At 45.5% G+C, this 15,157-nt stretch overlaps 1 protein-coding gene across 2 annotated transcripts in view; it reads left to right on the forward strand.

Annotated features, from left to right (window-relative positions):
- Positions 1-2,998: 2,998 nt before the first annotated feature.
- Positions 2,999-15,157, forward strand: part of LOC115165840 (plexin-A1) — a 54,536-nt gene continuing 42,377 nt past the window's right edge. For both annotated transcript variants that reach the window (XM_029719268.1, XM_029719269.1), the window contains exons 1-5: positions 2,999-3,185; positions 9,136-9,287; positions 9,757-9,877; positions 10,000-10,136; positions 14,149-14,316. In XM_029719268.1, coding sequence (XP_029575128.1) covers positions 3,036-3,185; positions 9,136-9,287; positions 9,757-9,877; positions 10,000-10,136; positions 14,149-14,316 — 728 coding nt within the window. In that variant the 5' untranslated portion in view covers positions 2,999-3,035. The remainder of the gene's footprint in view (positions 3,186-9,135; positions 9,288-9,756; positions 9,878-9,999; positions 10,137-14,148; positions 14,317-15,157) is intronic.

Genomic DNA, 15,157 nt, shown 5'->3' on the forward strand with positions numbered 1-15,157 from the left:
CTCCCCTCCTCTTCTCTCTCCCCTCGTCGCTACACTCTTTTAAATCCCTAAGATCCAATTGGAGGAGCCCCTTCCTCTCCAGCAGCACGTCTTTGAAAGGGAATTAAAGTGTTTTTACGCATGGCTACGGCTTTTGCTAGGCCCCGCTGGGTTCAATAATGCTTATCTCTCCCAGCGCTGTTTGCAGTAACTCCCTCCAAAACAACATGCTGCAGATGAATAGAGTGGTGATAAATAAATAAAGGGAGGGATGGATGAAATTCGAGGAAGAGAACACGATTTGGGCCTTTGTTCCTCTGTGATCTGGCAGGTCTGGGGTCAGATCCTACTATTGCTGCTTAGGAGGCTCATCCTGCTGGGTGGAGATCCAGGTCTCAGTCATCACTAGGGGAAAGATAGTTGAGTAGCACTGTGTTTAACATAAACATCCTAACACATTTTTGTTTAAATTTGTATTTCACCTTTATTTAACCAGGTAGGCTAGTTGAGAACAAGTTCTCATTTACAACTGCGACCTGGCCAAGATAAAGCAAAGCAGTGCGACACAAACAACAACACAGAGTTACACATGGAATAAACAAACATACAGTCAATAATACAATAGAGAAAGTCTATATACAGTGTGTGCAAATGAGGTAGGATAAGGGGGTGAGGCAATAAATAGGCCATAGTGGCGAAGTAATTACAGTACGGCAAATTAAACACTGGGGTGATAGATGTGCAGAAGATGAGTGTGCAAGTAGCGGTACTGGGGTGCAAAGGAGCAAAATAAATAATATGGGGATGAGGTAGTTGGATGGGCTATTTACAGATGGGCTATGTACAGGTGCAGTGATCTGTGAGCTGCTCTGACAGCTGGTGCTTAAAGCTAGTGAGGGAGATATGAGTCTCCAGCTTCAGTGATTTTTGCAGTTCGTTCCAGTCATTGGCAGCAGAGAACTGGAAGGAAAGGTGGCCGAAGGAGGAATTGGCTTTGGGGGGTGACCAGTGAAATATACCTGCTGGAGCGCGTGCTGCGGGTCGATGCTGCTATGGTGACCAGTGAGCTGAGATAAGGCAGGGCTTTACCTAGCAACGACTTATAGATGACCTGGAGCCAGTGGGTTTGGTGACAAATATGTAGCGAGGACCAGCAAAGCATACAGGTCGCAGTGGTGGGTAGTATATGGGGCTTTGGTGACAAAATGGATGGCACTGTGATAGACTGCATCCAATTTGCTGAGTGGAGTGTTGGAGGCTATTTTGTAAATGACATCGCTGAAGTCGAGGATCGGCAGGATAGTCAGTTTTACAAGGGTATGTTTGGCAGCGTGACTAAAGGATGCTTTGTTGCAAAATAGGAAGCTGATTCTAGATTTAATTTTGGGTTGGAGATGCTTAATGTGAGTCTGGAAGGAGAGTTTACAGTCTAACCAGACACCTAGGTATTTGTAGTTGTCCACATATTCTAAGTCAGAACCATCCAGAGTAGTGATGCTGGACGGGCGGGCAGGTGCAGGCAGCGATCGGTTGAAGAGCATGCATTTAGTTTTACTTGCATTTAAGAGCAGTTGGAGGCCACGGAAGGAGAGTTGTATGGCATTGAAGCTCGTCTGGAGGGTTGTTAACACAGTGTCCAAAGAAGGGCCATAAGTATACAGAATGATGTCACATGGAGTTATCCTTTACCAATGGGGTGTGGATCCACCCTGTTTCCCCACCATGTGGTGGAGCTGGGGATCTCCAGCTAGGATTCTATCCTCTCTATTTAGAGTGGATAGAAGTAATATCAGGATGTCTCCCGCATCCTCACGCCGTATTTTAGACACCCCATTCTGGTCATTGGATCAAGGTTATTTGATCTAAACACATGCTTTATGTCGAATTGCATTTATCGCTTGGCCTCATTTGTTAATTGGCATTCGCGAACTCACTCTGCATATTGCTGCTTGAGCGTGACCTGATTTGGTGTTGTGGGGGCTGGGCCTGTACAAGGCTGACTGTCTGTCTGACTGCTCTAAAAGCCTTTACATGAAAGGATTGTGGATTAAATGGACCCCTCTCTCTCTCAGTAATATAAGATAGGTAGAGGTTTTAACAAGCAATCACCTTGGATGCTGAGACTTTAGCCCTCTTTATTCTACTGTCTATGGATTGTCACAAAATCTGGAATGACACACCCATTTCCTGATGTTGGAATACAGTCTCTTCCATAGTAGCATTTGTTAAAGCTGGAACGGAAATTCCGAATCTAAACTTTGTTAGTACCTGCTGTGCATAGGCCAGTTACATTGTACTCTGCCCAAACTTCCACGCTTAATTTGACACGCTGAAACATCCCGAAACTACATTTCAAACTAGCCCTGCTTTATTAAAGCCCAAAAGACCTTCCCTTTCCTTTCCTCACCCTTCCCTGTGTTTTTCTCTATTTGTCTCTGTCCCTCCCTCCCTCCGTGAATCACGGTGAATTATCCATCTCTGCCAGACTGCCCGAGAAAGCCCACTTTTGCCTTGGTGTAAAGTGGAAATCTTAATGTAATTAAATCATTAATTTGGTTCAGTTTAATTAGCACCGCGCTACTTTTAAGCTTAGCCGTGGCAAATCAGATTAGCAGGCAGGTCCGCGGCGGGTGGATGGATACGCCGTCTCCTTTGAAGTCCTGCGGCTGTCTGTGGAGTGCCGGGATGTTCTTTTTTCAACATCTCTCTTCTGTTTTCTCCCTCTATTTATCTATTCCTCTCTCCTCTCTCTCCTTCTTTCTCTTTCTCCTCTCTCTCAATTCTTACTGCTAATTGCTAATTCTTTTAAAAGCATAACTCTGAGCATTAGTGCCCCCCCACCAAAAAAAACACAACAACAAGGGGATTAGGTGTTTTCATGTTTTATTTTACTGCTTGTTTCTCATACCACAGCATGAAGGTGAAATGCAACGTGCTGAAACTTAAAGTCTCAAACAACAACAATGATATTCACCTCTATCTCTCCTCTCTCTCTCTGTTCTCACTGTGTTTCAGCCCACCTGTATAAGTGTTACGCGCTGCGGGACAGCTGTGGGATGTGTCTGAAGGCTGACCCCAGGTTCGAGTGTGGCTGGTGTGTTCAGGAGAAGAAGTGTTCTCTGAGGCAGGAGTGTGTCCCGCTGGAGAGTAGCTGGATGCACGCCACCGCTGGCAACAGCCGCTGTACACACCCAAAGATCACCAAGGTGAGACAGGCTCTAGGTGTGTGTGGGTGTGGGTGTGCAGTAGGATCCAGTTCAAATCAAATTGTATTTGTCACATGCGCCGAATACAACATGTGTAGACTTTACCGTGAAATGCTTACTTACAAGCCCTTAACCTACAGTTCAAGAAAATATTTACTTGGCGCAGCTGTCTAAAGCTCTGCATCGCAGTGCTAGAGGCGTCACTACAGACCTGGTTCCGATCCCGGGCTGTATCACAACAGGAGACCCATAGGACGGCGCCCATTTGGCCCCGCGTCGTCTGGGTTAGGGGAGGGTTTGGCCGGGGGGCTTTACTTGTCTCATCGCGCTCTAGTGACTCCTTGTGGTGGGCCGTGCACCTCTAGGCTGACCTCGGTCGTCAGTAGAACGGTGTTTCCTCCAACATGTTTCCTCCAACATGCGGCTGCAGCTGGCTTCCAGGTTAAGCGGGCGGGTGTTAAGAGGCGCGGTTTGGCGGGTCATGTTTTGGAGGACGCATGACTCGACCTTCGCCTTTCCCGAGCCTGTTGGGGAGTTGCAGTGATGAGACAAGATCGAAATTGGGGAGAAAAAGGGGGTCAAATAGAAAAAAATATATTCTAATACGATCAAAAGTAACACAATAAAATAACAATAACAAGGCTATATACAGGGAGTACCAGTACCAAGTCAGTGTGCGGGAGTACAGGTTAGTCGAGTTAATTAGGTAGGGGTAAAGTGACTATGCATTTGGGGTTAGCCGCTGTTAAGGAGCCTTTTGGCTCTAGACTTGGCGCTCCGGTACCGCTTGCCGTGCGGTACCAAAGAGAACAGTCTATGACTTGGGTGACTGGAGTCTTTGATCATTTTTTGGGCCTTCCTCTGACACCACTTGTATAGAGGTCCTGGATGGCAGGAAGCTGCGGATCTATTGGGGCGGTATGCTTCTTGGCTACGGACGTGAGTGCTACAAGGCTCTTTTGCATAGCTGGATTGGATGTACGGTGGTCATCTGTTGATCTGTGCCTCAGTAAAGATCTGATGCTGGCTGTGTACCAGACTACTGTTCTCTCTCTCTCTGTCTCTCTCTGTTTCTCTCCCTCTCTCTCTCTCGCTGTCTCTGTCTCTCTCCCTCTTGCTCTCTCTCTCTCTCGCTGTCTCTGTCTCTCTCCCTTTCTGTCTCTCTCTCTCTCTCTCTCGCTGTCTCTCTCTCTGTCTCTGTCTCTCTCCCTCTCTGTCAGTCTCTCTCTCTATCTCCGTCCTTCTCTGCTCTAGTGCTAAACCTCACAATGCGTTTATAGCTGATTACATCAATACCACCTACACACAGCAACAAGCCCAGCCCACACTCCGCCTACTCCTGATTTAACCTCGCCCCATTCAAGAACAAATCCAACTCATTCCTCTATTATTGCTATTTGCAGTATATTTGCTGCACCTGACACCTTGCTTGGGGGCAAATGCAGAGTGTTGTGTTAGTGTGTGCGTGTGTGTGTGTGTGTGTGTGTGTGTGTGTGTGTGTGTGTGTGTGTCTGTGTCTGTGTCTGTGTCCTTTAATCTACTCTGGAGAGGCAGCTAGTGTTTCAGCACATTATAAATCCCAGATATTGGATAATTGGCACTGGCACAGGAACTAATCCCTCCACGATGCCTGCCTCTCTCTCTCTCTCTCTCTCTCTCTCTTTCTCTCAGCCAGAGTCCACAAGACAGAAGTAGAGGAAGGAAGGAAGGAAGGAAGGAAGGAAGGGAGGAAGGAAGGAAGGAAGGAAGGAAGGAAGGAAGGAAGGAAGGAAGGAAGGAAGGAAGGAAGGAAGGAGAGGAAGAGGAGGGAGGGGAAGTTGCCGACTGAAAGGAAATTCCGCAGTAAAGAGAATGAATACATAAAAATGCTTGATAGGTCGTTGCGTCATTCGGTAGTGATCTCTCTGTCTCTCTGAAATGGCACCCTATGGTCATGAAAGCAGCCCACCTTACAAGCTGAAAGGCAGCTGCTCTGTGATATGGTTGTAACAAAGAGCAGAGGACCTTGACTCCATGTTACATCAACCTACACTCATGAGAGATAACATGTCCCTCTTTAACACCTCTCTTTCCCTTTTTCAAATGTTCTCATTCTCTTGTCTTCATCTTTTTTACATTGTCGTTCTTTCTCTCTCTCTCTCTCGCTCTCTCTCCATCCCTTTCTCTCGCTCTCTCTCTGTCTCTCTCTTTATTCATATGATGGGGACTGTGTGCCTCTTTATATTAGCAGGTGGATTAGCTGGTAATTTCATTTGGAATATTAGAGTATTTAACCAGGATTTCCCAGCTCTTTCTTCATTGCACTAGGAGCCCCAGAGTGGTGCAAGTAATTGAATTATCTTTCTCTTCCTCCTCATTGTCTGTCAATAAGGAGCATCTCATGAATTTTGACTGACGTCTCGACTGCTAGTCGGTACTCAGAGGGCCCAAACATTCTACCCTCCCCTCCCAATCCATCACAAAGGGGTCTGAATAGCTCTTACGCCTCTCCTTTCCTCCTCTCACTCTGGAGGAACGGGGAAGACAAAGCGTCGGAATGAGGCTAGGTCTGATAAGGGGAAGGGGGGCAGGAGTCCCCCCTCAGCTAGTGTCTCTCCCCCCATAATAACCAACCCTCCCTCCCTCTCTCCCCTCCATCCCTCCCTCAGCCTAGGCTGGTGCTCTGTTCCTGGCTGTGCGTGTGTGTGTGAGTTGTCTCAGATAAATATTATATCAGAGTGAATGCACTTAGCTGAGAGTGAGTGGGTAGGAGGGATGTTCCTGTGCTACTTATTGTCTTTCTATCCCCCGACCCCCTTGTTAGAGAGCACCCTGGATTTGCTTTGACACTTCAGCATGTACAATATACATCTGTTGTTTTGCCGTGCGTGTGCAGGGGAATTCTTGTTTTATTCAGAGGAAGAGGGGGGTGTGATTAGAGAGAGAGAAGGGGATTGAGAGGGGTGTACGAAAGTGAAGAACTATTGGAGTGGTGGAGTGGAGCTCAGCACATTGAGTTAAGGAGGATTCTTCAGAGTAATCTAGCTTCTGTATGTTCCTACGGTGTCTAAAATCCATCTCCAACTGTCATGTCCATGTTTCAATCCAAGTGGAGCAATGAGGTATTCTGCTGTATAAATGGGCTCTTATTTGTCCCTACGCTCTCTCTCTCTCTCTCTCTCTCTCTCTCTCTCTCTCTCTCTCTCTCTCTCTCTCTCTCTCTCTCTCCTTCTGTCAGGGTGTGTGTGTGTGTGTGTGGGGGGGGGGGGGGTCATGTGAAACGACCCCTCTGAAACCAATTAAAACACCCTACTTCACTGTTTTAACTTCAGAGTTCAGTGTTCAGAGTTCAGAGGCCAGTGTTCAGAATTCAGTGTTCAGAGGCCAGTGTTTTCATCATGATAGGTCCTAGAGGTTCCTAGGGGTCAGACTGAGAACTCATAAGATGAGCAAACAAACTAGAAAGGCTATAGAGCACAGACGCCTCTGAGGATCACAGACAATGTGTGTGTCAGACCCTTGGAAGTCTGTTTACAATGCTTTCTGAGGGAGATTGGAGGTTGTAAGATAAAAAGCAGAAACCATCTGCTCCACCATTCACACTGTTGTAGTTGTTATTATGGGTATAGGAGTCGCCCCTCAGCTTCACCCCCCTCATAACAACCCCCTCACTCCTCCCTGACCAAAACTACCCTACACAATTTGGTTCATACTGTGTTTGACAGCAATGCAATACACTGTACTTCTCTAAATGATGTTGCCTATGTGTTGAGTGGTTTTAGAAACATGGTCTCCTTCCATTGGCTGTCAGCATAACTGTCTTCCTCTCCCAGCCTCTCTTTGAATACATTAACAACCCAATTTACAGCCTGCCTCAGCCCATGTGGGCCATGTGTCCCTAGTTCCCAGTCCAACCACACTGGCGTCACCCTGCTGTAACCCTGCTCCACACTGGTTTGACGGCCTACAGCACAGACCTCTAGCAACCACCATTCTGCCCCACTCTGCTTTTACAGGATACAGCATCGCTGCCATGTCATTATGTGGTAGAGGCATAGCGCTGGGGCTGAGTGAGGTTAGGCTGCCTGTGAAAGTATAGCCGCTGGGGATTGCTACTGGGGCCACTACAGAACCCAGGGGTGGCCAGCCAATGAAACGCAATAATGCCTCAGGACACGCCAGGACGCCGTTTCCCTGACACGCTCTGCCCAGCCAACCAGGTTGTGGAACAGGCAGCCAGTGAGATTACCCATAATTACCTCGTGATGGTTGTTAGAGGCCGCCTCCCGGACGCTGCCGCCTCACATCAGTCATCATATTTGTTTTGTCATGCCACACCTGTCCTCGTTACGGGGAGTAATTTGGCTAAATAAATCACATTATGAAGCTGCCGTGTGACACGCCGCTACAGAATGGCGATGCGGGAGCCGGTGTAATAACTTTCAATTAGGTGGGGAAGAGGCCTTTCGCTGTGCGCCATGCAAGGTTTTTCTGTTTTTCAAAGCGGAGATGTGATTTTTCTTCATTAAAACACGGCTTGCTGGATTATGGTGTGTGGGTGAACGTGAGAGAAAGAGTAGCCAGGACAAACATATTTTCACGATATCACTAATATCATCAAAATCAATATATCATAGCACATTTTTGGGCTCATTCAGTAGTTTAACTAATAAAGTAGAATCCTGTGTAAAAATGAATGTTAAAAGTACCATTTATATTCCTAAAACATTTTTTGAAAATTATACTGCTGCTGCTTCCTGTTGTCATGGCTTTTTGATTTATGGCCGAGTTTCAAAACACCGGTTTTAGATATTCATAATCAATATACTGTAATAAGTTGTGACATTTTGTAGAAAAGTTACTCCATACACATGTGTTACACTTGTGTTCAGATTACTTGTATTTGCTAAATTAGTACCTTATAAATTGCACCAATATTTACCAAGCGGTCACTCAAGACTGGAATTGATTAGCTTGTTCTACTGTAATCAATAGCGCATGCAAATGAAGCACTCACGTTGATATTGTATTGAAATCAATGGAACTGGGATACTACAGTAACTGTGGCGATATGTAGACTACCGTTGGCGCTCTTCTAACAGAAAAACCTTCAATAAACTTGGGTATACATACAGTATCTGTCGATAGATGACAACCTGTCATAGCTACTTATCAACTTATATCTCTTATAACTTATAATGGAGTAGATCATTTCGACAAATCCCCAAATCGGTTTCTAAATAGCGACAGGGGTTGGCTTTCATTTGAATGATAGCTTAACCCTCAAATCCATGAATTCAAGTGAGGCCAGAGACATTTCTAATAAAAAATTCTAGCAAGCGTGGTCTGACAATACAGCTGCGTTCTAAAGTCCCACTACGGACTGGCACGTATAACAAAAACACTGGTACTAAACCAAAAATATTGAGCCGTTTTAAGCAATCGATTTTGTGAGATCGTGCTGCCTATTAACTTTAATACTAACATCACAAATCTGAGGTAAAAATGATATGTATTTCCTGGAATTCTTGTGGTGAAAACATTAGTCTGTGTAGTAACACATTCTGTCCACCATAGGGAAATTAGCATAATATAACATCATTCAATATGTCAAAGTTATTCAATATTTGAATATATGATGATAGTTTTTGTAGCACACTCACAAATGTGTTCAACAATGACATCTATTTCTTCCTACTTTAACCATAGAAAGAGTTAAAAAAAAATGCTTCTAAGCACAATTTAACCAGGTGCTCTAGACTAGAGTGTCCATAGGGTCTGTGCAGCAGACATAAAGTCTCCCACACAAAGTGCCATTTAGTCTGCCCTGCGTAGACAGACTTACAGTATAAGGTGTTGGCCTTACCTTGCCTCTCACTGACTTCTAACCATACAGTTATTGGTTCTGACAATGATCTTCTTCTCTCCCTCCCTCCTTCCCTTCCTCCCTCCCTGTGTGTTTGTCCTGCAGCTGTTTCCGGAGACAGGGCCGAGACAGGGGGGCACCAGGCTGACCATCACGGGGGAGAACCTGGGCCTACAGTTCAGGGACATCCAGACAGGAGTGCGTCTGGGCAAGGTGCCCTGTATCCCCATCGAAGAGGAGTACATCAGCTCGGAGAGGTGAGGCGGCTCATCTGCCTGGCACTCACCACTCTCACCATCACCCACGCCTCCTACAAGTGTCCTCTATCTCCCTCCTCCTCTCAGTGTATATCCCCTCTCATCCTCTTCTGCTTCCTGATGACATTGTCCTTTTGTCCATCTTTCTTCACCTGTCTATTATCTTCTTCCTCTGCTCAGTGTTCAGACGTCCTCTTCAGCTTTCTCTTTCCTCTCCTTTGACCTCCCTGCTCCCTATATATACAGCTCAATTGAATTTAGATAGATCAAACAATCTCCATAGAGCATTTAGATGGTAGATGCGCCCTTTCAAATTGGAGGAATCACTACACAAATATCAGACAGCTATACTGTAGCTACAGGTGAGCTCAATACGTGTGTCTTCCCATGTGTCCCTAACTCCTCTCCCTTCCTCCCTCTCCCTTTTTCTCTCTCATACCTTCCCTACCATCAACCGTCTCTCCTACAGAATTGTGTGTTTGCTGAACGACGCCACGGGCTACCGGGTGCAGGAGGCTAACGTGGAGGTGTGTGTGAGGGACTGCCTGGCCGACTACAGAGCCCTCTCACCCCGAGCATTCACTTTCGTGGTAAGTAGCACCCAGGTGACACAGCCATGGTCAGGGATGGATGGATCCTTACATTAGACAATGATTATTGGTAAATTTGTTGATTGCATAATAAACGTGTCTCATGGGTCCCCCTTCTACAGACGCCCTTCTTCACGCGGGTGCTGCCTGCCCAGGGCCCCCTCTCAGGGGGCACCAGGATCACCATCGAGGGCAACCACCTCAACGCCGGCAGCTCTGTGTCTGTCAACATCGGACGCCACCTCTGCCACTTCAAAAAGTGAGTGTCAGTCTGTCAATTCAGACTTCCTGTCTTTAGCTCATACCACAGTGGAGTGGACCCATTGCTGTGCAACACCTAGTGCAGGGTACAGTCGATCTCAGTCTACACCTGTATGAGGAATATTAACAGGACTGCCTGTTGAAAGCGGGGCTGCTCTCCATTGCAGCTGAGAGGTAGGTAGAGCCCAGCCAGGTAGTGTGAGTGCCGGTGGGGGGGGGCGTACAGACATGAAACAGTAACAGAGTCAATAACGCCTGGCGAAAGAACCAAAGGGAGTGACAGATATTGGGGAGGTAATCAGGAAGGTGATGGAGTCCAGGTGAGTATCATGATGCGCAGGTGCGTGTAACGATGGTGGCAGGTATGCATAACGATGAGACAACTGGGGACAACGAGCCCCAGAGAGGAGGAGCGGGAGTAGACGTGACAGCCCTGTTGAAAAACAAATGATAGTCCCACTAAGCGCAGTTTCACCAGCAAAACACCCCCGCACCATCACACCTCCTCCATGCTTCACGGTGGGAAACACACATGTAGATATCATCCGTTCACCTACTCTGCGTCTCACAAAGACACGGCAGTTGGAACCAAAAATCTCCAATTTAGACTCATCAGACCAAAGGACAGATTTCCACCAGTCTAATGTCCATTGCTCGTGTTTCTTGGCCCTTGTTTCTTGGCCCAAGTCTCTTCTTCTTATTGCTGTCCTTTAGTAGTGGTTTCTTTGCAGCAATTCGACCATGAAGGCCTGATTCACGCAGTCTCTTCTGAACAGTTGATGTTGAGATGTGTATGTTACTTGAACTCCATGAAGCATTTATTTGGGCTGCAATTTCTGAGGCTGGTAACTGTAATGTACTTATCCTCTGCAGCAGAGGTAACTCTGGGTCTTTCTTTCCTGTGGCGGTCCTCATGAGAGCCAGTTTAATCATAGCTCTTAATGGTTTTTGCGACTGCACTTGAAGAAACTTTCAAAGCTCTTGACATTTTCCACATTAACTGACCTTCATGTCTTTGTATCTCTTTGCTTATTTGAGCTATTCTTGCCATAATTTGGACTTGGTATTTTACCAAATACGACTATATTCTGTATACCACCCCTACCTTGTCACAACACAACTGATTGGCTCAAATGCATTAAGATGGAAAGAAATTCCACAAATTAACTTTTAACAAGCCACACCTGTTAATTGAAATGCATTCCAGGTGACTACCTCATGAAGCTGGTTGAGAGAATGCCAAGAGTGTGCGAAGCTGTCATCAAGGCAATGGGTGGCTACTTTGAAGAATCTCAAATATAAAATATATTTTGATTTGTTTAACACCTTTTTGGTTACTACATGACTCCATATGTGTTATTTCATAGTTTTGATGTCTTCGCTATTATTCTACAATATAGTAAAAATAAAGATAAACCCTTGAATGTGTAGGTGTGTTCAAACTTTTCACTGGTACTGTATGTGTATATGTATGTATTTATATATGTATGCATATCTGTGTATGTACAGTTGAAGTCGGAAGTTTACATACACTTTGGTTGGAGTCATTAAAACTCGTTTTTCAACCACCACAAATTTCTTGTTAACAAACTATAGTATTGGTAAGTCGGTTAGGACATCTACTTTGTGCATGACACAAGTACTTTTTCCAATAATCGTTTACAGACCGATTATTTCACTTATAATTCAATGTATCACAATTCCAGTGGGTCAGAAGTTTACATACACTAAGTTGGCTGTGCCTTTAAACAGCTTGGAAAATTCCAGAAAAGGATGTCATTGCCTTAGAAGCTTCTGATAGGCTAATCAACATCATTTGAGTCAATTGGTGGTGTACCTGTGGATGTACTTCAAGGCCTACCTTCAAACTCAGTGTCTCTTTGCTTGTCATCATGGGAAAATCAAAAGAAATCAGCCAAGACCTCAGAAAAAAAATTGTAGACCTCCACAAGTCTGGTTCATCCTTGGGAGCAATTTCCAAATAGTACGCCAGTATAAACACCATGGGAGCCATCATACCGCTCAGGAAGGAGACGCGTTCTGTCTCCTCGAGATGAATGTACTTTCGTGCGAAAACTGCAAATCAATCCCAGAACAACCGCAAAGGACCTTGTGTAGATACTGGAGGAAACAGGTACAAAAGTATCTATATCCACAGTTAAACGAGTCCTATATTGACAAAACCTGAAAGGCCGCTCAGGAAGAAAGAAGCCACTGCTTCTAAACCATCAGACTACGGTTTACAACTGCACATGGGGACAAAGATCGTACTTTTTGGAGAAATGTCCTCTGGTCTGATGAAACAAAAATGGAACTGTTTGGCCGTAATGACCATCGTTATGTTTGGAGGAAAAGGGGGGATGCTTTTAAGCCGAAGAACACCATCCCAACTGTGAAGCACGAGGGTGGCAGCATCATGTTGTGGGGGTGCTTTGCTGCAGGAGGGACTGCTGCACTTCACAAAATAGATGGCATCATGAGGAGGGAAAAATACGTGGATATATTGAAGCAACATCTCAAGACATCAGTCAGGAAGTTAAAGCTTGGTCGCAAATGGGTCTTCCAAATGGACAATGACCCCAAGCATACTTCCAAAGTTGTCAAAATGGCTTAAGGACAACGAAGTCAAGGTATTGGAGTGGCCATCACAAAGCCCTGACCTCAATCCCATGGAAAATATGTGGGCAGAACTGAAAAAGCGTGTGCGAGCAAGGAGGCCTACAAACCTGACTCAGTTACACCAGCTCCGTCAGGAGGAATGGGCCAAAATTCACCCAATTTATTGTGGGAAGCTTGTGGAAGGCTACCCGAAATGTTTGACTCAAGTTAAACAATTTAAAGGCAATGCTACCAAATACTAATTGAGTGTATGTAAACTTCTGACCCACTGGGAATGTGATGAAAGAAATAAAAGCTGAAATAAAGCATTCTCTCTACTATTATGCTGGCATCAGGAGTTGTGAAAAACTGAGTTTAAATGTATTTGGCTACGGTGTATGTACACTTCAGACTTGACCTGTACGTATGTATGTATGTATGTATGTATGTATGTATGTATGTATGTATGTATGTATGTATGTATGTATGTATGCATGCAAAGAAAAATATGGGGGATTGGAAATGATGCAGACAATTACATTGATGGAAGCTACAATCTATCTGCAATATTAAAGCTGATATACCCCCTTAAAAAAATGATATAAATATTAATAATTCCCCCACCTCCCGCTGATCCACCCTGCCCTCCGTTGACTGGAAGTGTCAGTGTTTAAGATGCAGTGTGTGAGTGTCTGCGTTGTCTGTGTTTTTCCTATGTCGTATGCAGTATGTGCATGTAATCTTGCTAATGTTCATACATCTCACAGCGCTACAGTAGATCTTTGGTTTCATCCAAGCTTTGTTTACACTGTTAGCCTGGATAGTAAAACACTATTTCCATTTCTTTCCATTAAAAGGTAATCCAGCAGATTATCCTTTTTTTCTGTGGTGTTGTCTCCTTCTCTCTCTTCCTCTCTGTGTTTGCCTCATTCTTGTTTTGTTATTTGTCACAAACACCTTGTCAAAATATGTGCATATGTGTCTTGGGAAGGTTTGTGGAGCGTACATTGTTCAGGGTGTTCCCATGGAAACGGGGCGAGGGGAATCAGAGGAGACATTGCAGGCACGTCTCCAGGCAGGACCTGGGAATCGCACCAGAATCACTCCTCTTCACTCCTAGAAAGACTGTGGCACTTTCCCACAAATTCAAGCCTCATTCAACAGTGCTTCATATTAAATATTGTAGTTATTGTGTGCTATGACAAGCAGTGGACAGTATGAATCAATGCCAATGGGAAACACACAGAACAAATCATCAGTGTTTTGTCCATGAAACGCTCTTTCATGTTCTTACAGGCATTGCCATTTAGTTTTCAGGGAGAGAGGTGCACAATCTTGGACCTTTACCAGTTACAATGACAAGAAAAGCAGTCATCTGTATCATCCTTTAACCACCCTCTCTGTCCCTGCAGGAGGAATTCCCGGGAGATCGTGTGTGTGACCCTAGCAGGGCTGACCCCAGGCAGCACACCAGTCATGGTGGACATCGACTCTGCTGAGCTGAGGAACCCAGAGGTCAAATACAACTACACTGACGACCCCACCGTCCTGAGGATCGAACCCGACTGGAGTATCGCTAGGTAGGAAGGAGATCTGGGTATTCACATGCGTATCGCCTGGTTCTCTGGTGCTGGTCTGGGTTACAGTAGTGTAGCTACAGTGGCACCTCTGTAAAAGAGACACTTAGAGATGTCCCACGAGTTAGCGAGGGGCGTACCACTGATCACCATGCATATGTGTGTAAATACACAACCTTGTGAAAAGCCCACTTTGACACAGATTGCTCTGCTTCCTGGTAAACATGTTAAACCACAGCACTGTTACAAGATGCCACAGCCCCCCCCACCCTTCTGTCTCTGACACCACTTCCTTCTTCATCTACAATAGATTTATATAATAGGCTGTTGGAATGGAATGGGGAGTATTCCCATCGCTCTGTGGGACAGGCTGTGGAGCAGCTGTGGCCCAACCACTGCCCCAGACCCCCCATGCCTCTGTGCTCTGTGTGTGTGGGGGGGGGATGAAGGTGGCTGCAGAGCCTTAGCCTGGATTGGTGAATGGGCTAACCGACTGACTGCCCCCCCCAATGTCTCTAGCGATTCGCCTCATATCTGGGCTCCATCTGGCCCAGTGCATAACAGCAATGAGAAAAACAGACAGGAACACATGCACACATACATGAACAAATGAAAAACAAAAGGACTGAGATTCCTGGATCTCTCAAAGACAAAATTCTCTCAGGTGATTGATGTGATCGCTACAGGCCCAAATGGCAGTATAGCATAAACCAGTGGCTAGGAGATGTGTGAACAACATGTTGTTCATCTGTTCATAAAGTTCTACTTTCATGTCTATGTTAACTGCAGTGCACATCCACTGCATTGCGATGTTTTGAATAGGGAGTTGTATACTGGTACATTT

This window comes from Salmo trutta, chromosome 28 (assembly GCF_901001165.1).
Source record: "Salmo trutta chromosome 28, fSalTru1.1, whole genome shotgun sequence".
NCBI classification, from domain to species: Eukaryota; Metazoa; Chordata; class Actinopteri; order Salmoniformes; family Salmonidae; genus Salmo; species Salmo trutta.